At 37.6% G+C, this 26,004-nt stretch overlaps 2 protein-coding genes across 2 annotated transcripts in view; both read right to left on the bottom strand.

Moving 5' to 3' along the window:
- The window catches only part of crocc2 (ciliary rootlet coiled-coil, rootletin family member 2), a 55,479-nt gene extending 39,519 nt beyond the window's left edge, over positions 1–15,960 (bottom strand). The window contains exons 1-3 of the mRNA XM_026922789.3: positions 15,662–15,960; positions 13,169–13,316; positions 12,949–13,073 (exon numbers count right to left, since the gene is read on the bottom strand). Of these exons, the coding sequence (XP_026778590.3) occupies positions 12,949–13,073; positions 13,169–13,316; positions 15,662–15,709 (321 nt within the window). The 5' untranslated portion in view covers positions 15,710–15,960. The remainder of the gene's footprint in view (positions 1–12,948; positions 13,074–13,168; positions 13,317–15,661) is intronic.
- Positions 15,961–17,660: 1,700 nt separating this feature from the next.
- Positions 17,661–23,847, bottom strand: klhl30 (kelch-like family member 30). The gene is made up of 8 exons (XM_026912916.3): positions 23,690–23,847; positions 21,073–21,921; positions 20,771–20,960; positions 20,554–20,640; positions 19,858–20,013; positions 19,473–19,661; positions 18,533–18,678; positions 17,661–18,128 (listed from the first exon to the last, which is right to left on the bottom strand). The coding sequence occupies exons 2-8, from the start codon at positions 21,844–21,846 to the stop codon at positions 17,883–17,885; spliced, it is 1,788 nt and encodes a 595-aa protein (XP_026768717.1). The 5' UTR covers positions 21,847–21,921; positions 23,690–23,847; the 3' UTR covers positions 17,661–17,882.
- Positions 23,848–26,004: the final 2,157 nt, after the last annotated feature.

Below are 26,004 nucleotides of genomic sequence, written 5' to 3'. Positions count from 1 at the left end.
GAGGGGCCAAATGAACTATATAATAACTAATTTAATGACAGTCATTTTGGAGATTGGGGTGCCATTTAGTAACTCAAAAAAAATTTAAATTCATTTTAAAATCTTTTTTTGTAACAATGAATAAAAACAAACATTCAAAAATGTGGTAACCCACTTCAGACATTTTTCATAATCTATAATGGATGATTCACAGAAAAGGATGTTTTAAGCATGAGATGTTAAATAGATTCACACATTTATGCAAAAATAATGTGATTTTTGAAGTATTGTAGTGATTATATTTCAAGTTAAACTTTCTAAGCGCTGTAGATAGGCTTTATTAATCTTGAACAAGTTATTTATCAAACTGAAATATGCACATAGGTCATTGTGAGGGACATGTTACCTATGTTTAAAATATCTTTTTCCTTTACATTACACACATATTTGTAAATGTAATATTAGTGGGACAGAAATAGTACCCCAATCATGGAATCAACCATTTACTCCAAAGGCCATACAAATCAGCCCTCCCTCCCTATTCAATACACTCTCAAACGTTTACCATCTGTTCATGAGACACAAAATATCACATCTAGAGGTCAATTCAGCTTTACTGTGATGTCTCTATCTGCAAAAGGTTGAGAAAATCATCGAGTACTCACATGAAAGTGAACTGTACATATAATGTACCCCAGTGATCTACCCTGACTGACCAAAATCTGAGGTTTAAACATTTGTAGCGGATTATGGCTGTACTTCACACATGGTATGAGGTACACCTACAGAATACCATACTTGCAAAGTAGGACTGCCTACTAAATGCGTGCTGCATGAGGTGCATATTGCCATTTAAAAGCCAATGTAAAATGGTGGAACTGGTCAACCACAGAGCTGTCAAAAAACTTACCACTAAATGCAAGCTCAGTAAGGAAGAGATAAATGCATTATTAATTATTTAATTAATTATTTTCTTATTAAATAAAGACTTTTTTTCAGATTTGGGTCAAGTAAACGGCATGAAGATTCCCAATTGTTTTTACCACAGGCAAAAAGGCAGCTGTGTACAGAATAAACTGTTGTGAAAGGGTATAAGTAAACAATAGTCCTTTTGGTTGACTGTAGCTTCTAAAACACATTGAAACTTGGCAGTATAAAAAAAGGCCTGTTTACTGTGTTGAGTTTCCCTGTTAGATGAGTGACAATTGATGAGATTGTGATCTATGTACTAGGACCAGGGTTGCCAGAACCCCATGACAAAGCAAAAGTAATGGACAAGCACTGTTTAAACACATCATTTTCCTGAATAGTTCTTTCAGCAAAGTACTAAAATTGTCTCTTATTGTAACACATTCTGTTGGAGAAAAAATTAAAATTGAATAAAAAAACTGAACTGGCATTTTAAAAAGTAGCTCAATTCTGCAGAAAAACCCCACACCTGGCAACACTGTCTATACTGCTCAGAGCCTCACGCGCAGTGCTAATTTACACCTGGTTTTGGGAGGCAGACAAAATCACACACAACTGGCCACCATTAATTAGCCAAAGTTTAATGCGTCGAATGCAATATGTAATCAGCTGCATTTTTTTACTCAATACCCCTTTCAAAAGCATATTCAAAAGAGCATAACTTGCATGTTGCATTTAGGCTCATACTCTACTTTCATGCATAATTTGCAAGGTTTATCATGCAGCCTAATTGTGCCTGAAAATGGCCGTGAAACAGCTTAGTACATTAGGCCGTAGGTGTTAATAACTTGTAGGAAAACTACAAGCACTCTGTATGTTTCCAATACCACCCTCAACCCCCTTTACACCCGTATAAACAACATATCCTTTGCTATCAGTGTTCAAAAACCCAGTGAATGACTAAATGACATGAACACATGATAAGATTTCACAACAAAAGACAGAAACAGCAGGATCTAAATAGACAAACTAATTATGGGCTAACAACAAACAGGTGAACACAATGGGTAACAAACCAATGACAACACAGGGATGGAGACAGGACCAAAAAAAAAAAAAAAAAACAAAAGCACTTGAGGCATGTATGATGAGTACAAGCTGTGTATGGAACCACACTGCACAAGAGGGTGGTTCTTTCCTCAACTGAGTGTTCACAAAGTTATCACGAGTGACCCTATGGGCCTTTAATGCACCCTTGTCTGAAGCCCAGAGTAATGTGGATTTAACAGCTGTCTCTTACTGAATACTCCCAAAACAATATTCAAATGTGTTTTAAAGTCTTGTTATTCATTTAATTTGCGGAGCAACATTAAGGTCAGAACTTATGTGAAACAAAAAGCCAGAAGACAGCCGATTAAACAATTAACTAAGTTTGAATACAGTATAACTTATATAATTGTTATAGAGCTGCTGTGTATGCTACAGTATGTGTATTTGACTTTTCTATGACACCTAATAATTCAAATTTGTCTGTGTGAGCTTGTATATTATTTAAACTTCATTCATTTCCAAGTGGAAAATAACTAAAGTTTCACAGGTCATCGCCATGCATCTGCACAAGCATTTGAGTGAGTAATGACATGTCAACTTGTAAGCACGCTGTGTCCCAAATGCATGGCTTTTACACACACACACACCCCTGAGGACTTGAGGACTAGTGTACCATTGGCCTACACTTTGCTGCTGTCATCAAAGTCCAGGCTTGGATGAAGGCTGCAGGGCTTAGGACACCACTTGGGAGGTGGTTCCATAGAGTTGCATCCATACACACTTCAACAGGGCAGATGTATTTTATGGAGTCTTCCAGTTAGTTTTAAGGCAAGAATACTGCAACTTAAATTATCTCCATTTACATTTCAGCATTGATAGAGAAGATCTTTCTGGTTTAACAAAAAAAAAAAGAACACATTTGGGACACAAGGGCCTGCCACTGGGGCATCCACTGATAGTTCTACACTGACGTGCAATTCATATGGCAAAAAACATCCTAGGAGTGCGGTTTATATTGCCATATGGTTTCAACTCTGTTTTTTTTCTCTTGGTGTACAGTCCCTCTACCCTTCCTCATTTTCAATGAGGAGAGCCCTTGCATTGCCCTTTCAAGTGTGTTTTGCATTAGTGATTTTATATTACTTAATATTTATGATTTGTGCCACTCCTTGTATTGTCTCATTTGATAAATATTTCAAAACACATCAAGGAGCAGCAGAGCTTTGATTCATCTGCCAACAACCGACACGAGAACAGTTCTCAAAGCCACTGAAAACTCTCTGCAAGAGGGCCAAAACTCGTTGCCACAATATTCTGTTTCAGCTTCCATGTGTTCATAAGAATCATGCTCTGGAATGACCGACTAGTATGAGAGCAAATATTTTTAGCATCGCGTCCATATTCCATGGCCAATTGGATATCTAGCTGAGTTCCAGATATGAACTTGCTCCATGAGAGCATGTAAGTGGTCTAATCTCACTTGTATCACCCTATAAAACCTGGTGCTCATTGTAACCCAGTCTACATCCATCAGTGTGTGGCATATTTTCCATGCTTCGGCTTTTTCTCAGCTGCCATTTAAGAAAATATTCCAACAGACGAGAATTTCAACACTTTTCCATGCACTTAGAAAAGAAGAACAAGAAGAAGAATAGTAGTTTACTTGAAACTCATTTGTAATGGAAAGCTAAGGCCTGTTTTGGCAGTCAGTAAATGTAAAATGCTGTAATGAATTCTTAAGTAAAACAGCATAGTAAATTAAACTATAAAACTGTAGAATTAACCTTTATTCATGTTTATATGTAGAGTGCTTTGATATTTTGAGATATTTTGCTCTATAAATAAAGATGATGGAAGAATTTCTGGTTATGCATTTGCCAACAAACGGCATGTTTCCCCTGATGCTACACTGATAGCACAAAACCTAAGTATGTTTTCACTGTTTTGCTCCATTTTTCCAAAGTTGAGTAAGAGTACATAGGACCATGTTTGAACATAGGAACAGACTTTCTCAATATTACAATGTATTAGTAGGAGTTTTGCATTATATTGTTGAGTATTTTAAACGTTTATTACACCACCTCGCTGTTGAATTTTCAAATCTAATTAAATGCATTGTTTAATTATGTTACGTTTATTACACCATCATGCTGTTGAATTCTCTAATCTAATTAAAGGTGTTGTTTAATTTTCTATATCAGCAGCTTTGACAATAATGCCAGCTACAAGGCAAATCACAGGTTTATATTAATGTACTCATTCTATTATGTCATTGTTTCTGTAGTAACAACTTACACAGGGAATTGTACAGCAGAATCATCACATAATCTACACTTAATAATAAATTAATTAAAAAAACATGTTGTTTGACAAATAAAAATGAATAATCAGTGATACGGCATGATTTATCTTATTAAATTCAAGAGAGAGAAAAAGAAGTCTGGTGAGGGAGCAGCTGTTAATAGCTGCTATAATGGAAGTGTTAACAGGAACTTGTTTCGCAGACAACACAGCATTAAATGTACCTATAAATTGAACAGATGTATGATGTGTTGATAAATGAATTACAAATTTTAATCTTTGGAAAACTGCTGTGACATATGTGGAATAAAATACTTCAGAACATGCTGCTGTATGGAAAGAATCAATTTCAGCATGGCAACCTTAACTCCATTTTGTGTCAGGCTGCGTAACACCAACCTGTCTTTGATTATTTTCCTATGACAGCACACCCATTGTGTTTTATTCCTTCCATAATGGAGTTCAACAATTGCCCTTAGGCTTCCTTTATACATGAGTTTCAGCTAAACATGCTTTCTGTTCTTAATATGGAAAAATGTGTTGAAATTATAAAAATATGCTGAAAAAGATAATTATTATTTGACAAATTACTGGAATATTCTTTTAAGTGACCTATAAACTCAGGTCTAAAGAAAAGCTGGATTAACACTCAACTTTTCAGTGAGTATACCAATCTTGCATTTAATTAACTGGCAATACAGTGTATTACTTAATTCAGTAGTTATCAGAACAGTTAAATATTCCTTTGAACCAGTGAGATTACATACATTTCTAAAAGCCCAGAGCAGTGTAATGCGGCAATCCTCCAGCATCTGAAGGGTTACAGCTGCGTGTGTTTCTCACTCTCTTGGCCTGGCCCCAGAAGCTTAATAAAGGAAATTAATGTAGTGAACTATCTGTCAGATTCCCAAACACAGCTGGAGCTTACATACAAGCCATACACACACACACACACACACACACACACACACTTCTCCCTTGTACCACGCTATCTGGCTCTAACAGCCTGCCCCTTTCACAGTCCTGCTGTGAGAGCCACTCCAGTGCATCGATTGTGAAAGCTGTTTTTGTAGCATCAATGAGGGCAATTGCACAATGCAGAGCAACAAACAGAGACCCAAACTCAGGACCCTGACATGCAAGGTTACCATGAAGTACTGCTCGGACTCCGTAACAGCTGCTATGGAAAAGGCAAAATGGGATGTGGAAAAGGGACAGGCTGATATAACACACACACATGTGTATGCATCTGGCATGAAACACACAGAGATTGCACCATTTCAGCTTGGAGCGCGTGTAGAGCATGTAAACAAACACAAACTCACATGAATATAAAGCACAAGGTGGATTTACACAAATGCCTATTATTAATAGTGTTTAATTTGAAGTGCAAATAAATGTTGACTCTGCACATTTACTGCAGCACACGTTCCCAAAATTAAAAAAAAGAATAGAGGTATAGCTCAAAAGCGAAGGAGAGAGTGAACTATGGAAAAATATAACCATTACATTTCAGGATCAGTAAGTGGTGTCCTTGTTAGGGAAGTCCGAAACCATCATTTTTACTTTAAACTGGCTTACAGTACAGGGCCGGCCTGGTTGGCCCCAAGCCACATGCAGCAGCCCACGGATTAGCAGCCTTACGTAGGCAAGAAAAACAAACTGAGGCAAGCAGAAGCAACAGCAAGAAACCTTCTCACACTCCCACTAACAAAACAGCCCTTATCACCATCTGCCGGCTTTAACGAGGCACTCTCACAGCAAAACAAAGAGGATTGCTAATATCCCACTCTGTTCCTCGTCAAAAAGTGTTAAACTGATCTGAAACACAAGGGTAATTAAAAAAACTCCAGTACAGTTAAACTAAAAGCTTTAATTCAATTTTCTGCTTGACATACTTTGGAATTTAAAAGCACAAGGTCAGCATTTTGAGTGTTGATTTTCTCCTCTATTTAGTTAACATTTCTACTTTATCATATATCAAACTTTGTCTCAAAATCACTCCCACATAAAAACAGACAGATTCTCACAAACTCTACCTCAGAGCTCTAAAATATACCCAGTGATCCCCTGACACGCACCCACATGCACAAACTGACACACTCCCTGCACATAACACAGGCATACACACAGAGTGGGTGCCTGAGAAAACTGGAATCTGGCAGAACTCCAGTATCAACACAGAGGGGTCAAAGGTCACTCTGACTTGCTCCGCAGCTGTGTGAGATGATGCAGCTTTTCAAACTAGGTCATGCTTTATCCCAGTTCAAACTGGGTCAGAGTTTATCCTGGTTCAAGGGCAATGCTCAGGGGTCACATGAAACCCTTGTGGCTCCTCCAAACAACAGAGGTCAATTTTCAAGAGCAGATCTTCATGCTCAAATGTTTTTTATTCACTCCTGTGTTTTTAGAAGAAGGGGGCCCTGTAAAATTTCCCAAAAAGCTAAAGGGGGTTGGTGCAGGCTTACTTATCTTTATCAATTATTCAAATGCTTTACCATGTGCCACAGTAAATCTGATTCTTCTACAGCTCTACCTGCGAGAGACAAGAAGGCCATAGATACTGAGACTCCAGCACCACCACCTCTTCTTCCCAACCTCATCAAGATTATCAGAACAAGACATACTGCTGCGTGTGCAGAACACAACATAGTGCCACTAGTCTCTGAAGATGTCAAAGACCTAAATGCCAAATTTAACCCTTGTTTTAAATAAATTTCCAGGCAGCAGAGAAATCAAAAGATCACAAAATGACCTTAGTGTCAAAGTCTGACAACCTTCTGAAATACAAATGACAGAAGAAAGGAACAAATGAACCAGTATGTACCAGGAAACACGTTTCATATACAGCACACCAAAACAGAGAGAAATTCAAAACCAGCCCATCTTCCAAACACTTTAATAAACATATCTTTATTTCTTCATTTGGCAGACACATTTATACATCAGAGGTAGATTCAAGCACATATCTAAATAAGAAAAAGGAATATACTTGCATATTAATCTTTATAATTAACATGTGATCTTCAATAGCATCCATATTGTAGTCACTTTTTAAATTGAAACTTCTTCCATGTTCTTGAAACATCTTCGACATGTTTGTCTGTTGTCACATTAGTTAACAGTTTCTTGTATTACCCACAATGCTGTGTGACAACCTGCTGATAGTGGTGCCAGAAGGAATTAGCTCTCGCTTCATCTTTACCTTAAGAGTGCAAAGCAGCAGTGCTTTAGTCTCTCCAGCTCTCTCACCTCATTAATCAGCTGAGCCGAGCCTCTGAGTTAATTTATATAGCATTATATTGCATTCTGGAAATTTAAGTCCAGCTCTCCACTACGTCTATGTTGGATTTCTCATTAATATAACGTTGAATGTCACTGGAAAATGGTGAGTGTGAAAAGAAGCTCTTGCTCCTTTGTTTTTAGGTGCTGACAGCTAAACCTGGCCGTTATCCCTTATGTTTCAGATTGTTGAATTTTTTTACACTTATTAAACACCATTGTAACTGTGCTAGCAATGTCCCCCTGTGACGTCAACATGGCAGACAACTATCTAAGCTAACTTCTAACAGGAATAAGATAAATACAGAACCAGCCAAGAAATTAGCACCAGAATCACTAATATTTCAATATAAACACATTTAATGTGTTTCAGGGTACAGTTTTCTTCCAAGGGTCTTACTCAAGAGCTCAACAGAGCTTAACAGCTGAACTATCACCAATGCGTAGGGCTGTGGAACCTGGACTCGAATCCGGTCTTGAAATGTTTTCTGTAATAATTTGGATGGACATTTTTTGCATGGACTTGTCTCAGTCTTGGGCATCGATCTCACTAAATATGGTCTTGGTCCCATCTGAGAGTTTGTAAAATTAATGTTGTGTTGTCTTTACTTTTCACTTACACAAAGTTTGACAAGAAGTAAGTCCTTCTAGAAAATATAGCCTTATCACTGGCATGAATGAAGCCATCTAGTTGAAGTAAAGGCTTGGTCTTAAAAAAGAGTTGCTGGATTTCAGTCTTGAGCTTGACTTTGTATTGAACTCGAACACGACTTGGTTTGTACCCCCTTAAGACTCAGTTTTGATTGATCTCGGCTGATCTTGGACTTGACAATGGTGGTTATGACTACTGCCCTACCAATGCACAAACATCAGTCAATGATAGACATTTTCACTAAGATGAGCTTATGACAGACTGCAGAGATTTATAAAGGGACAATCCCTGAAGGAAACTCCCTCATGTCTCCTTGCTGTATCTGGCCACACACACATGAGTTCATGTGAAGAGAGAATAAAGAGCCCCATGTACAGCAGAAGAGGCATAATCTCTCAGTGATTTGGCCTCTTTCATTTCAGTGCATTTCCATGGAAACTTTTAAGTCTGCCTTGAAAAAGTTAAATACCATTAAATATTTCATAAGTGTAACATTTCTAAACAATATAATAAACAACTGATTCCAGAATGGGATAAAAATGGGTGACTCACAGACCAATAATGAAAATATGAGGTTCTAGCTCCTGATGGAACATTCCAGCTGTATTATGCTGCTCTACAGACATACAGAAAACATCAAATGAAGTGACTAGTGTTGCACTGGGAGACAATGTCCAAGGAAATGGCAGTCCTGGGAGCTTCATGTAAGGGGAAAGCATGTAAGGCTGTAAGCTTAGATGGCCCACCACATACTGAAACTTTAGCATCAGTCATGCTACTAAAAGAAGGCATTCACCACAGTATGATTCTCTAGGGCTTAGCTTGCTGAAGTGTGTTAACATAAGTGCATGAGTACACTGCCAAGATGCCAGAAGCTGATGTGAAAATGCTCTCAACAGGGTGGAAGCATGGTCAAGACACACACTTTTGGCAAGCCTGCGTTGTTGCAAATCAGCCACGTGACTCTAAACATCCATAATGCCACAATGTAGAGTCTCCTGTGTAAGAGAAGTATAATGTCTGGACTCAAAGTCCCTACAGTGGATAAAGTTTAAGAGGAAAAACATGTCTGCATACTCAAAGTCAATGACACAGTCCAACTTTTGTCTTGGCCCCTAAAAAATATCAATAAATAAATAAATAAAATAAACAGTCTATTTATACCAGCCAGACTATTTAAATTTTATTTATAGCACAGACCCTAAAATAAACTCCACTGGCAATGTGCAGCATTGCCGTTCATTAAAAGCTTAGGCAGCAAAAAGCAGCCACTGTTATCACAAACGGCAGCTTTGTGGCCTGTGAAAAATGAGCTGTTTCTTCCACAGTCCCAAGAGAGGCGACCAGTGACCTTCTCTCACTCGCCTCCAAAATGACATCCCGAGTGTGAAGGAAGCAAAAAGGAGCCAGGCAGATGCAAGATTCCCAAAGAATGAGTGTGTATGAGAAAGAGCAAAAGGCTGATAAGAGTCTTCATGAATATCAAAAATAAGGATGCACTAGGGCACATGTAATTTGTGGCCTACATTCATATGTAATATTATTGTTGTGTCAGTCCACATCATACACATCCACACAATCTTTAAAGGAATTTTAAAGTATAAAGTAAAATGAGTAACTGTTATAAATGTTATTACATGCCACTGAATATGCTGTATGTGAGAAGAACTCATGCCAAAATATTTGAAAAGTTCAAGCTGAAATGTTGTATCTGTTTTGACTTTAATGAGGATCAAAATAAAAAAATTAAAGGTCTCAATATTTGAAAAAATATGTCAGTGTATTATTAGTATATTAGTTTATTTTATTTTTTCAATTTTGGTCAGTATCAGATTAGCGCATCCATTTTGGTCAGTATCAGAATAGCGCATCCATAAAAACTGTCTTTAGTTTTTGTTTTTTAAAGGTCCTATATCTTATTATTTTCAGACATTTTTGTATTATTCTTGAGTGTCACATGATACAAATCTCAGGTGATTTTTTCCTGTGATTTTTTCCTGTAGCAGCTGTAAGCAGTCTTTCCATCTCCACTCTCACTTTTTTCTCTCTCTTGAAATTAATAAGACAAAAAAATTAGCTTATCATGTTAGCAAGAAACTGGAAAGTGCAAGTCGCCTGACCTGAAGACTTTCCTGTGGAGGAAAACTTACTGATCATTACACAGCAATGGAGACTTCTTCCTTAAATGTTAAATAAATGCTTTACAGACTTACAGAAAACATACAGAAAACACATCACCAAGTAGACATTTTTCTTTCTTAAATAACTTTTTTGTCTGTTTATTATTAGCCTTAGCTTGCGTGGAGCATTCGCATTTAACAGCAAAGTCCCTGTGAAAGAGCTGTTACTATTAGAACGAAATGCAACAACTTCTGACCAATCAGATTTGATAATGCCAATGTTAATTTCAGCCCTGGATCAATCAATAACAGAGAGTTAATCAAAAGAATCACTCACATTATATAGAAATGTGATTTTAACTTCAGGAAATTATGCTAAGTACAGATTCCACATTTTTTTTTAAAGTAGCCCCTTTAAGAATCAGAAATAAATCAGTTTTATGATCATTATAGCTTAGAACAATATTTTAACCAGAAATGTACAGGTCCTGCTGAGTTTATTTTCACGCTTGCTATACTGAAGCAAAATGTGTTCAAACACAAGTAAATACATTTTGTTCAGTGTGATCCAGGTTTTTTCACAGGGCCATTTACTGCTCAGTTTGTTTATCAAAACCTCCAAATGGGCTTCCCCACTTCGGAAAGAGTGAAGAGTTTGCTGTGCACATATTCCATTTCAAAGCCACGAGGCTCTCCATCACTCCCTCTTTCTGACAGAGAAGCTCTGTGACTGGTTTCCTTGATCACTGCTTCATGCACATGGCACACACATCACCAGCACTTAAGAGTGAAAAAGCAAAGGGCAGTAAAGATAAAATCCACATGGCTTCTTTTTCTTTTCATATTATTAATGAGAGGGTTTCCTCCATTCTCATACCCATAACTGAAAGCTTGATTATATTTAAAAACTGCAGGCCTGAGAACATCCCCCAGATTGCAGCAGATGAGTGTCAGAATGCAGCCACTGTTTTCACAGGAGCAACTTCGTAAAAGAGATAAACAAGAGATAAACATTCTCAGCGGACCTACCCTAAATAAAGTGAGAATAAACAGGCCTTTTAGATGACACTTCTACCACTGTGTATCACATCCATGATTTACCTACAGCGAACTGACATGCACGTGTAATACAATGCAAGTACTGTTTTAACACATGTGGAGATGTGTTTTAACATATGTTTAACATATCTGTATAAAGTGTTGCAGTCATCATGTATATTAAAGCTGTATATTCAAATATTGTTTATTGCCCAGAATGCCAAAAAGGATCCAGATCAGGCAAACAGGGCCACACTTGCATATTATCACACTCAAAGTTTAAAAAAATACTTCATAATAAAATAATTTTGCAATGGCTCAATTTGTTGCATATTCCCAAAGTCCCACATTGATCAATACCAAACTAAACATGAAAATTAATATCTATTAATTTATATATCCATTTGAATGCTGTTGAATGGTTGATTCTGATTGGTCAGAAGGTGTTGATTATTTCTGTATTAAAACATTCATTCTAATATGTTATCATGGCTATAGCAACAACTTACGCAGGGACTTGTATGACAGATTTTCCACATAAAAGCATTTAAATGTGGGTAATTGTTGATATTAAGAGACGTTTATATAGCATACTTTTTATATAGTATTCTGTGAGGAGACATTTGTGTGGCATTTTTGGAAGGAGTCTCCAGTGTCAGCACTTTTTAATTGTCAGAAGCTGGACAGTGAAGAAGATCTGGGTCATAGTTATGCCAAAATCGGCGCTTGAATACATTACCCATCAGCCCCTGCATGTCACATGACTGTGTCATATGTCTCACTGAGCACTCACATCTGTTCTGTGTTACCCCTAATCAGCACCCCTACTTATGTCCTGGTTTCTGTAGGTTTAATTGTCAGGCTTTTGTCATTGTCATGCGTATGTGTTCCACAGCTTTGCTCATAGTCTGCCTGTTTTTGCTTTATAGCCATTCTCTATGTTTACGGTCCTTGTTTCACTGTTTTGGTTGTTTGTTTTGCACCTTTTACAATAAAATCTGCATTTGCATCCGCTGCCTCTACATAATTGTGACAATCTGTTAAGTTTTCTTTCAATCTTTGGGATGGAGGTCTTTGTGCTTTCTGGTTTCTCCGTAACATGACAAGCTGTGTTTTTTTATCTTATTTATCTATCTTCAAAAGAGAGAGGACATAAAGAGAGACTGGTAAGGGAAGAACTGTTATATAAGGGAAGAATTATGATGCAAGTGAAAATGTATAACATGTTCTTAATTAATAAATAAATAAATAAATAAATAAATAATAGGCCTATAATAGCCCCATCATGTTTTATTCCTTAAAAAGAGTTTAAGGGGATTCATTTGAATGTAAAGGATGATTTACACAAGAAAAAATTACTCATATTCCATAAGAGAATCTTGTTGGCTCCAGAGTGGCTCTTTGTACAGGTACAAATAGCATTTGTTACGGATTGGTCTTGAACAGAAAGCCACTTTCAGCCTGACAAAATAGAAGAAGAGAAAGTACGACCCTGCCCCTGGAGGGTTTACTTTATTTACTCTGTTACTTGGTTATAGTAGTTTAGTTTCTTCTAAGTCAGAGGAAGTGAATGCACTGATTGAACATGTGCATGAGGATATGTGTATATGTTCCTACCCTGCTGGTTAAAACGGCCTGCTTGCTGAGCAGCTGGTCTCTGTCAATACGGGTCTGTGAAAGCAGATCCTTTAGACGCCGGTTCTCTTCCAGTACACTGTTCTCAGCAGTAGCAGCACCTGAAACTAGGAGCAGATCACAGGAAAGGTCAGGATATACTGTACATGCGCACTCCATACTCTCTGCTACAGTATGTAACAGGTAAGGTAATTGAGTGTACCTGAAGGCCCATCGGCCAGGTTTCGGGTGATGATCTGCCGTATGAGGGCAGGAACTGGTGTGGAAAAGGAATCCACATCATCACTTTGCACTGTGAGGGCTTTCTCCTCAGTGCTGCTGTCTGGGTTGAGCAAGGATTCCTCTAGTTTCTGTAACATCATCATTAACAAGACAGAAGTACACTGATGTCAGCATAAAGGAGCAAACATCTTTCTAGACCAATACGACTCATAACATATAAACATTTACATTAAAGACACTGAGGTATTGGAATAGGTTAAGGTATATTAAGTAGGTCTCCAGGAGGAACATAAGACTTAGCTATTGGGAATTAATATTAGTGTGATCAGTAGTTAATCAGTAGTTATTATAAAAGTGCCATATTAACTAGTAGTTCTGCAGGAGAAATGTAAGACTCAGTAATTACTGCTTAAGACTCAATTTATTACTGCATAGATAATAGTGAACTCCTACTAACATACTTACTGAGTAATTAACTAGTAGTCTGTAGTAGTTAATAGGAAAGAGATAAGTGTTAATGAAGAACTACTCATTCGTTCCTGCTTAGTTCCTGCATAGTTACCTATGAATTGTTGAACAGTATTGTAAAGTGTTACCCATCATATATACTTTAGAAAAACTGTGGTTGGTAATATTGCAATGCGTAGTATCTTCATTTAAGGCTTCTGTTTCATTTCCAGACCTGAAATTAGCTCCACCTCCAGAAGGCATCATGCTCTTCCCTGTTTCCTTAAAAGGCAACTAGTAAGATAACTTACATGACAGACGTGGCAAGGTTGGTTGGTAGAAAGGGGGAGGTTCTCAGTGTTTTTGATGAAAGCACAATTCACCTCACTGGCTGTACTGGCCTTTAAGTATTACAAACTTTTAAACACTATGTGTTTCAGTAACTACTGACTATTAGATTTTCATAATACTATTAGATTTTCATAATACTATTAGATTTTCATAATCTAATAATATTTTTATATTTTTTATGATTAGCACCTAGAGTCCTCTTCCAGAACTCATGGTTTAATGCATTTCTAACATAACATTCTCGAAATAAAAAATATTAAAATGTACCTTTCGTAGTACAAATGCTTACCACTAGGCAGAACCCTAGATTTTTCTGGGAGATTGCTCAAAAATGTCCCATAAGTGTTCTATTAAGCTGAGATCTGGTGATTATGAAGCTCGTATGATTTAAATAATGTTCATCTTTAACAAACTGTTCACTGAGCCCTTTGTGGCCTGTGGAAGGAGGCAGGGTCATTCTCCTATTAGGATAGAAATGCTTCATCATAGGATAAGGAGAGAAAGAATCAATATAAATAATATCTGAGTATTGATTTGCAGTGACCTATTTCTCTAAGGGGACTATGGCAAAAAAAAAAAAAAAAAAGCCCCTGACAGCATAACAGAGACACCAGTTTTCATTTAATTTGTCATGTGTCCGAATGGGAAGGTGAAAAATAAACTGATGTCAGATATACACTCACCGTCCACTATATTCACATCAATATTCACATCAAAAAGTGTGATCTCTGTGACTTTGATCATGGCATGGATTTTGGTACCAGATGGGCTGGTTTGAGTATTTCAGAAACTACTGATCTCCTGGGATCTCCTGGGATTTTCACACACAACAATCTCTAGAGTTTACACAGAATGGTGCAAAAAAAAAAAAAATTTAAAATCCTGTGTGCAGAGGGTCTGCAGGCTGAAACACCTTGTTGAAGTATGAGATCAGAGGAGAATGACCAGACTGGCCTGAGCTGACAGGAAGTCTATAGTAACTCAAATAAGCACTCTTTACAACCATGGTGAGCAGAAAAGCATCTCAGAATGCATATCACATGACTCTCTCAACAACAAGGCGTTCTGTCACTGTCACTCAATGTTTTTTTTGTTTTTTGCACCATTCTGTGTAAACGCTACAGATTGTTGTGTGCTAATATCCCAGGAGATCAGCAGTTTCAGAAATTCTCAATCCAGCTCATCTGGTATTAACAACCATGCCACGATCAAAGTCACAGAGATCACACTTTTTCTTCATTCTGATGTTTGATGTGAACATTACCTGAAGCTCTTCACCTGTATCTGCATGATTTTTTTGCATTGTGCTGCTTCCACATGATTGGCTGATTAGATAACTGCATGAATATACAGGTGTTCCTAAGAAAGTGAACAGTGAGTGTATATTGGACCTTAAAACTGACATTTTTTATTCATTTGGGAAAAAGTGCACCTTTTCAATAAGTTTTTTTTGTTTACTGTGAAGTGCATTGAAACTGTACTAGTCCTGCTCTACATTATAGCTGACCTTTCGTTCGGCCTTACTCTGGGGAAAAATCGCCAGCCTCGTTAATATTAAATCAAGCTCTCTTCTCTTGTAAGAACACATCGTCACTGATTTAAAACAGGCACCAGTGCAATAACCTACCTGCGTTCATTTGCTCAAGAATGCACTCCTTGCAGGAAAAGCACGCACCTGAATCACAGCCGCCAGTCCGGCCGACGGCTCCCCTTCACAATTCATGTGGAAAATGACCTTTGGATGGAGTTAAGCTAATGCACAAAATTTCTTTTTTTGCAATCTATCCACGCAGTGCCGCGCAGTCTCTTAATGCACGAACAGCTCTGGTAGAACGTCGTTCTGCAATAAATGTGGCTAAGCAAACTAGCACAAGTGCAAAGTAAACAGTAGCATTCAAATGCAAATAAAAGTTGCCCACGATAAATGCCCAAAAGTTTTTAAAACTTTCGGAAGAAACTGCAATCACTGCAGCGCTCGAGGAGGAGCTCCTCTGTTGGCATGGAAACAGGACGCTCCCGGGCGGTTGCTATGATACTCAAACGCTAGCTTTCGTTTCCCGTGGTTACAAAGACGCCAGCGGGTCCGCGTGCAACTCACACTCGCGTCTGAACTCATTCCTGTTCAGGTTAATAATCGTCAAGACGTTTAAATCAGCTGAAATTATTTCAGAGGAAGATTAAACAAATAATAAAGACCAAGCATAGCCTGAACCTTAGATATATAATCATAGGTTTATGAAAGAAAAAAGGAATAACCCTTATGCATTTATCTGCAGTATATATTATATGTAGCACAGTGACTAACTACATAAAAACATATGCAGTGCAATGTATCTACTGTATATACAGCAAGTGCATTATATAGAGTTTGTGTACAGCAAACAAATGCAAAGATGCCTTCAGAAAATAATGCAATAAAATATTTTCTATACTAAAAAAACAGCACCAAACCAAACAAAGTCAATATTTGGTGTGACAAACTTTTGTCTTTATAAATGCATCAGTAGTCTCAGGGACACTTTTTCTAAGTACTAGTTTTCCTAAGCATGTTGGAGAATCTGGAGACCGTCACACTTGCTTCTGTTTCTGCAGCTAATCCCTGACAGCCAGCATTCATGTTTTAATTCGTGTATAAAGTTTATGTTCTTTGGTTTGTCTCTTTGTTATATAGAGTGCAATATAATGATAGTATCCCTGCTGAAAAATCCAGCTTAGTCTGTACAGCAACCAGCTGATAAAACACAGGCCAGTTGGTCAAACTGGTCGATCATCTTTACCAGCTGGTAAGTTACTTTCCAGCTTCCTTATTGCTTGACTAAATTGAGCAATAAATATTTGAGATTTTACAACTGTTATTTTCTTAAACAAAAAAGGCTATGATGTAGGATCAGTAATTCAAAAACCTTTGTTCCATCACATACCAGGTTACAAATATGGTCTAACAGTTTGACTGGCTCGGCCTGCGTTTTGGCAGCAGGTAGCTGGTCAGACCAAGCTGAATTTTTCAGCAGGGATTGTACTAAATAAGTCCAATAATAACCAATAAAAGTATACATCTATAACTCAGGGGCTTCTGTGCTATGGACATGGATTTAATGTTCTGTGTTGTATTTATTGCATTGTCTGCATTGTATGTATTTACCATTTTGTCTAATTTTTGTATTTATTGTATTGTCTATTGTACACTACCACTTTGTCTCCCTCAATTTTTGTACTACATGTTGATGGTTGTACACAATGCTGTCTATGACTTCTGTAATGTTACACCAAAGCCTTGGAGAACGGGATTTTGTTCTACTGTATACTTGTATATGGCTAGAATGACAAACTCTCTAGTCTCTCTAGCTTGCAGTTACTAAGAGTGTAGGTCTACATGGTTTACATTTTGGATGACTGCAACAACCATCTCCCCAAATGTACAGTAAGATCATGCTATTAAACATGCTCAACAAACTGTGATTTCTTTTTTTATAGTGCCCTAGAGGCCTTTTTTTTTCATTGAATATTATTAAATGATATATCTATAGGTTCCGGTCTCTGAGCCTATTTTGTGAAATGATGTAGATTAAGATGTATATTTCCCAACTTTCCCAATGGTCATTGTCGTAATAATACAAAATATACAATCAAAAAAAGAAGTATTTAAAAAATAAAATAAATTAATACCACAGAAATACACAACAGCACTTTTCTACTTTATTTCCTTGAAGGTGTATTTTTCTACTGAAACATGTTTTCTGTTTCTTAAAAATAATAATAATAAAAAAAAAGTAAAAATTTCCATTTCATATATCTGAGAGAGAATTCTAGTGTTAGTCAGCTTAGCTGAGCTAAGTTCATTCTAGTATAACTGAAGCTTACAGTATAACTGTACAGCTTCACATCACTGCCTCCCATTACGTCTCTTCAGGAAAGAGCTCAGGCCACTGGGACGTGTCTAGGAAGATAGAACAGCAGCCGCTGTAGTACCACAGCCTGGGAAGGAAACATTCCACCCTCCAAGTGTTGGATGCTCGGTTGTACACCTCCACTTCCACACCATAATCTCCCTCCATTCCTTTCCAGTGGCCCCCAGTCACATAGAGCTGCTCTCCCAGAACCACCAAGCCTCCGTTCTCATGGAGTTTGTGCAGGAACTGAACCTGAGGAAGACCAAGACATTACACTGAGATTTTAGATGAGGATTCTTGGCTGTTTAGCAAATCATTTGTGACAAACTGGGGAAGAAACATGTTTTTGAATGTTCTGAATAATAGTGAACAGAAGTAGTTTTAGATAAACCAATTTAAACATTTGACAGATGCTTTTATCCAAAGTGACTTCCAGTGAGACAGAAAAGAGTCTGCAGTATACAGTTTAATGGTTGATAATTAAGGATTTTGAAGACTTGGGATTTGAACTCACATCTTTTCAATCAGTAGTACAGAATCTTAAAGGCTAAGGTACCATAAGCCAATGTCCATTAGTAGTGACATTGTCATTAATAATTGAATTTTCCATTGCAAATTGCTAGCATTTTATAAATTGTTAAAATGTAAAAACTTACCTTCTGCCACATATTAGCATCTGGGTCATACAGATACACCTTTTTGGTGTTGTCTGCTATTAGATAGATGACCCCATCCATAGAAATGGAACGAGGAGAGGATAGGTACTTTGGGATAAATGGAGAGCAGATGATACTCCAACCATCTGAAAAAAAAATCAAATACCACAATAAAATAACACATTAAACCCAGTTTTAGACAGTGCATTTACAGAGGGTTTTTTCTAAATAATTATGATGTCACATTGTTAGAGATGAGGATAATTATCTGTCCATTAGAATGTTTCATTTATGTTTCCCCAATGCCATTATCTCATTTGCATCTGTCCCATGAGTTTTGCATAATCCTATGCTGTCTTCCTGTTGATGGCTTTTAGGCAAGTGTTGTACCAGCAATAACACTCAGATATTATTAGATAATATTAGAACTTTGTTGTTGGCTGATTTAGTTCCCAAATCAGCCAACTAAATCAGCCACCAATGAGCATGTCACACTGTGTATCCTAAGACTGCCAATCGCAACTCACGACCAAAGAATTGTTTTAAAATATGCAGTTTCAATCTGGTGACAACCGTACAGCGTAAAACCTCGCACAACCGAGTCATAATGGTGTATACATGTTGGCTGTAAGGAAATCTGGGTGAGGGTGATGGGATGGAATGCAGGAGATGAGAACATACTGATGCTTACAAAGAGCAGCAAAGGGCTATATAGGTTTTTAATAGGAATTTACTGATACTGATTTTATCAGTATCCAGCCAATACTGACCTGAAACTCTAGATTGGTCTTGAATGAGTTGATGATTTGACATATTTTTAGATTTTGACATATCTCTATTTATTGTATTGTCCATTACTTATGACATGTTGATTCTTGTCCTGGTGTTGTTCTCTGGTTTTTCAAACTATAAACAGTTTACATTCCTTGGTGACTCCTACCTATCACAGGGTTATAGCACTGAAGAGTCAGGGCATTATATTTGACAGCACAGGAGCCAATGACATACAGCTTCCCCAGACATGCAGTGGCTGTGAAGTTGGTCACATATTTCACTGCAGGAGCTGTCAGAGCCCAGCTGTCACTGTACGGGTCATAGTGTTCCACTTCTACAATGTCCATCAGAGTGCCTGTAAATAAAACAAAGCACCTTCAAACAGGATAATCAAATACAAGGTATTGCTCTGTGCTATCATTTAAGTCAGCTATAGAAAACAATATTATTTCTTTGTGCCTAATGGAGAAAATAAGGTGCAGATTTTCTACAAAAGTTAGCTTTCCCATGCAGTCTGCAACTGATACTCTTTATTTCCATTATTTTCTTACCTCCAATGACATAAATCTCTCCATTTAGCGCTGCAGAGGAGTGGTTAGTCCTGGGCCTCAACATTGGCGCTACTGTAACCCACCTCCCTTCACGAGTGATATACTTCCAGGTCTCTGTGGTTGACCAGGTATTGGACTGGGAACCTCTCGAACCTCCTGGGAAAGAGAAAACCTATAAGTCATGAAGAGACTATAATTTTTTTCCAAGTGTGCTGGATATCTCTTGGGAAATAATGCTGGCTTTGTATTGGCAGCTTACTGAAATTCCAAAGAGCTAAAACAAAGACTTCTATAAAAAAAACAGGAACATACGTGGTATTGGCTATTTGCAGGTGGAATAGAGTTTAATATATCTCGCTAAGTCTTTGAAAAGCTAGGTGTTCCATTAGCAAGTGTGTTTAGTAACCCTCATAATTCTTCAGTGGTTCCAGTTCTTATGTGAGCCTCAGAGAGATTTTCTTTATAGTCACAGGATATTCTTCTTTATCCTCTCCAAATCCTTCATGGAGATGATGTTCCATTCATATAATGCAGCACTCAAATATGGGAAGGGAAACTATACATTTGCTTGATCTTTTTTCCAAAAGGTCCAGTTTCTGTAAATATCCTTAAAAGCCCTGTCAATGCTATTCCTTTCCCCTTTCTTTCACAATACATCAGAAAAGACATTTAATTTTATTTTTAATTGCTATTTACCTGTAACATACACATCATTGTTTAAAGAGACCATGGAATAACCCCACTTATTGTAGTTGGGAAAATCAGGCAGCTGGTGCCATTGCTCTGTGAAAAGAACAGACAATCATTATTTTAAAAAAAATTATAGAAAAAATTATATATGACATGCAGTAATTAGTATGATGTTTCTTGACATCAATAAATCTAAGTGATTCAGCGGTAAGGCCATCCTTACGAAGCTTTGGGTTGTAGAAAGCACAGTTCCTGGGATGAATCCTGATCTCTCGCTCACCATCTTCCTCCTCATCTTCTTCATCAGAGTCATCTAGAGAGCGACCACCCATCACAAACAACACTTCCTGCAGGTTGTGAGGGGTATTTTGGAAAGGACTCTGTGCTGATTCACCTGGTTTTGTATTCATTTTCTGAAACAAAGGACTCCACAAATTTAGATTTAACAAGACACACATAAATTGGCCATACAATGTTTTAGACTAGAAATGCTTGATATTTGTAACACACAAAGAGATAACCAACCTCACTGGAAACAACCTCAAGCAGTTCTTTGCATTCTGGGGAATCCTGAACTAGAGGATCTTTCAAAAGGATTTCCATTAGGTAGGACTCAGGCAGAAGAGGTAGTCTCGCCAGTCTCAGTAGTTCTGGCAGGTGACAGATTCTGCTGTCTCTGCAATGCCTGACCCATGCAAGTGCTGCCTCAGCTCGAGCACAGTCATTCCGTACCTTCAGACCCTCATCCTCCAGACATGCCACTAGCTTATCCTTTTCCAAAAGCAGAAACTCCTCATGCTGCTGCACTGCCTCAAAGTTCTCCAAAAGAAATGCTTTGGCTTTCGCCACCACCTCGGGACAGCCATGGATCTCTCCAAACTCTTGTATGCCAAGGCAGTTACTAGCATCTATCTGGTGCTGCAGGTATCGACTACAGACGGCACGCACTGTTTGGAACTGAAGCTGACTTGAGGTGCATATCAGGCCCTCCACATTTCCCTGATTGATGGTGAGTTTTCCAGTGTAAGCAAAGTCTAGTAGGGTGGCAAGCACATCAGGATCCACATCCTGAAGCTCTATCCGCGTAGCTATGCTCTCCACAAAGTCCCCTGAGAACATGGAGTGGAAGTAGAGGCTACAGAGTGCCAGGATGCCACGGTGGCAGGGGAAGTCCCGCCCACCAGCACTTAAGGTCACATCCACGAGATTGGGGTGGGAACAGAGAGAACGCAGTCCCTCCAACATGGTCTGTGAGTGTGAGGACAGGCAAAAGTCCAGGTCATCCACATTACGCACCATGATGACACTTTTTGATCCAGTGACCAATGGGCTTAATGGGTTGCAACCCAATCAACTCTCCTCTGAAATACTTATCTGCATAGGAAGAGATGAGACTTGTCTTAGACTTAACCACTTACATCCATAATGATCCAGCATTAAAACAGTGTGGTAATATTAACTTCTAAAAGGTGGTATTACCAGTGGAAATGGTATCCCACTGTGATCCAGTATAGATAACCAAATAAATGAATGAAGTCATGACAATGGGTAAAGACTAAGGACAAATAATTAACAATTCATAGTCATGCACTTTTTTAAGGGTGGAAAGGAGGAAACAATACTGCTTATAGGATGTCCTGCAATATAGATTACATTCTCATTTCTTTGTCTGTTGGTAACCTGTTTGTATAGAAAACCTTTTGACAGTACAGATTAAAAAAAACAAACAAATACAGCTGCAAGCAGCAATCTGCGGGGTCCAAGCAGTCTTTGCAAACATAGCCCCCAGTGGCCAGTTCTTGCCAAGTTAGATAGAATAATAAAAAGACTACAGATGAACATACTTATCAAGTTTTGTGACAAAAGCTCAGCTCTAATCATGTGAAATGCCTGAGGAAAACCATGGCAACCATGTTTTTGAAGGGTCCAGGGCATAATTAAATAAATCTACTTACAGGCGTGATTAAATAAATCTACTTACAGACCAATGCATCCCACCAAATTTCAGCTGAAACAGACATTAGGTTCCTGAGAAACAGCTATTTGAATGTACCTCCTCCCCCTGTTTGTGACCTCCTCAGAACCTTGTACTGAAAAGTCCTTTCAAGTGTTGTGCAAATCTATACAAACACTCTTGACTTACAACACTTTGAATAAAGTTCTGCCCTGCTTGGATTGATTGGCATGAATTGGCCATATTGTTTAGACTTGACACTAAGTTTGTGAAATTGGAAAGCAATCAGAAGAAATAATAATTGTCTCTAGTCTTTAGAGTTCTCGAGATATGGGCAAAAACATACAATTTTGCACTACAGCGTCACCATCGGGCCAGTTTGGCTCATCTTCCTTGCCTGAGTAGTGGGAGGGAGTAAGATTTACTGTATTGTTTCATTCCTCTATGTCTTATGGTTCAGCCTTCATGCTTCATTTTATGGGAGAAAAAAGAATAAGAATGTCACAAGCAAAAACAACAGGGTTACAGAGCTTCATGCTTGGACCCCTAATCACAATCTTAGACAGAAGACAAGTAGACAGTCAAGTACAGTGTGACCCAAAACTTACAGGACAATTATTGAAACAATCAGCAATTTTGTTATTATAAATTATCACTCATTTTTTCTAATATGAATTAGTTTTAGTCTCATACTGTTGGTTAATAATACTTTTATATTTAGTGATCACTTAGAGCTATGGAGAACTAACAACAGCACTCAAATGGACAATCTGCCTTTATTTTGAAAATATTTCACAAAACCAAAGAATGAGATATACCACAGTTTTATAAATGTTGGGTTTTTTTGCACCTACAAAGCATTTTTTTCTACTTAAATCTGTTGTTTGAGTAGTGACTTAATGAGTCATACTTTATATGTTTTCATGATCCAAACCCACTTGTCTCCTTAAAAACTCAACTCTACATGGCTTCATAACTATAATCTCCATGGTAAAGTGTCAAATGGACATTGAGTAGTTGTCTTGATTGTTTACTCTGTACGTTATTTGTTTACTTGGTAGCAGCTAACAGCTAGCATGAAGTTCAGAAACTGACACCAACTAGCTCTATGTTAACATCTTCTGTAGTAATACTTAGGCAAATGTTAGATAAAATCATAAGTTAATAAAATCAAAAGTGTAATCTTACCCCCTGGCTGGATGTAAGCAGAAATCACACATTGCTTAAAAGAACAGTCTAAAAGATTCAAGATGCTCGTTGCTGCTTATTGAAGTCAGGGCCACAGAACACTTTTGTCAACTCATAGCATGCTCGCCTTCCACTGTACTATTTTAAGTTCTGTGGTAAGGCTCTAAATTCAGATACCAAACTCACTGGGATGAACTCTCACCTGTTCTTAAAGAGAAACAAACGCACACACACACACACACACACACACACACACCGTACTATCCTTGTGAGGATCTTCTATTGATAATTATTAATGGAGCTAATTAATACTATACTAGACCTAAATCTGACAAAAAAAAAAAAAAAAAGAAAAAGAGAAAAGTAATATGGGGACATGTGGGGACATCTCTCTCTCTCTCTCTTCTCTCTCTCTCTCTCTCTCTCTCTCTCTCACACACACACACACACACACACATGCTTAAACTGGAGTGGCTCGGTTAATTGAATCATTATTACTTTACCAACTACCCTGCACAGTTTTCCATCCACCCAGGAGTTAATGAATTAAACCTATGGCATATTTATTCAAGTAAGAGCCTGTAAGTGAGTATTTATTCAGGTGAGAGCCTGGACACCCTCCCCCCAACTCACAACCCAACCCCCCGCCCCCCTCCCCAAATATAGGATTAAAAAAACCTTTTGATGAAAAAGTGTTAGAGCTTAGATTTTTCTGAAAGCATTCTTTTTCATTGTACATAATGACATAGTTGTTGTTGGTTTATGATTTTATGATTTTTACACCTAGTTATTGGCAGAATGGGAGCTCTGCTTTAGATTATTGTTTAGAGGCTGTCAAACGAACAACCGATGTGCCAGGACCAGCCCGATAAAGGTTCTAATCAGGTCTGCCAAATGAATTAAATGAATACAACTGAAATTAAGGCAAAATCGAGCAATAAAATCAGAGCCATAAACTCAGATACTAACAAAATGTGCTAATGATATAATTCTTCATTAGCATGCTAAAAATTTAATGGTGTAAACATGTCAGAGTCGGATTTAGGGAGGTGCTGGGTTTGTCTACGCCCGCAAATTTTCCCAACACCATGCTAATGCTCATCTCAAGATCTTTTTAAAGACTTCTCCCCCATTATCAAGTACATTAATTAAATTACATGTGTTAAACTCTAGGCTTTTGGGCCAAAAAATGTTGAAACGACTTGCTGTATTTACTAGTCTACAATTTATGCAAAATTAGCTCCATAATGCATCGACTGCCACTGTACACAGTACAAGAGCTCACATCTCTATGCTGAAATGTTGCTTAAAACCAGTGCTTTGTCTGCTCTGTTTGACGTAAGCCACACTCACATGTAAAGAGGAATTACTTTTCATGTGATGAGAAAACATACAAAATAAAATCACTATTTTTTGTGATCAGTTTTAAGGCACAATCTAACGTCAAACAATAAAACAAAGGAACAAAGGAACACATTTGTTAAAAAAAAAAAAAAACTTTAATCAGTATAATATCTGTTATCACCAAATTGTGCAGACACTTAAATAGTTTCTGTTAGCTCCTCTTTTGTCCTGTTCTGATCTCTGAGCCTAGTTTATTGGTGTTAATCAATAGAATATAAGTTTAAAAATGAACAGCATTAGGAAATTCGGACCTGGCCTGGGCAGAATTTGAGTTTGACATCCCTGGCTTAGCTGTATATGGCTGTACATCAAAGTTATGACTAAAAGATGCCCACTGGACATTTGGACTACAACCTTGATCAAGACAGGCTTTATCCATCCCTGAAACATGACCATTTTCAAAAGAACTTAGGGGTTTCACAGCAGGCATGAATACTTATGGAATCAGAACTTTTTTTTAAAAGAAATTGTAAATAAATATGCAAACTATATTTATATGGTAAAAACATAATTTTGAATATTTGCTTTTTTTGGTAATAAACTGCAGTATGCTCGTCTGTTTTGTAGGTGACATACTGTTAGGTTATACACTGGTATTTTGGTTTAGCCCACTGACATTGGACTAAGTGTAATGTGGCTTGTTAATTAAGATAATTTTGACAAGGGTTTACTGTACTCTGTACTCTCAAAGTTGGCATATAGGAGTAAACATCTTGCTTACTACTATGCAGAATTTGTTTACTATGTTTACAATACAGATGTACCTTTAAAAAAGGCATTAAAAAAAGAACAAAGCAAATTTAAACAATACATAGAAAAGTCCATATAAATTATCAAATTGTTTATTACAATTCTGCACCTTATTCCACTGTGAAACCTGTCAGACCATGTTTACAAAGTCGTTTGTTCTT

The sequence above is a fragment of the Pangasianodon hypophthalmus genome, chromosome 2, assembly GCF_027358585.1.
Source record: "Pangasianodon hypophthalmus isolate fPanHyp1 chromosome 2, fPanHyp1.pri, whole genome shotgun sequence".
Lineage (NCBI taxonomy): Eukaryota > Metazoa > Chordata > Actinopteri > Siluriformes > Pangasiidae > Pangasianodon > Pangasianodon hypophthalmus.
The sequence above is the reverse complement of the archived record's forward strand: the minus strand, read 5'-3'. Positions and strand labels throughout refer to the sequence as shown.

What these genes read in the sequence shown, in the direction of transcription:
- klhl30 (XM_026912916.3), bottom strand. Translation starts at nt 21,846, where the DNA reads ATGGTGCGTAATGTGGATGACCTGGACTTTTGCCTGTCCTCACACTCA. An exon ending in AGAGATTTATGTCATTGGAG is followed by an intron (nt 19,662 to 19,857) that starts GTAAGAAAATAA and finishes TTTTATTTACAG; the next exon opens with GCACTCTGATGGACATTGTA. An exon ending in ATGCTAATATGTGGCAGAAG is followed by an intron (nt 18,129 to 18,532) that starts GTAAGTTTTTAC and finishes GGTCTTCCTCAG; the next exon opens with GTTCAGTTCCTGCACAAACT.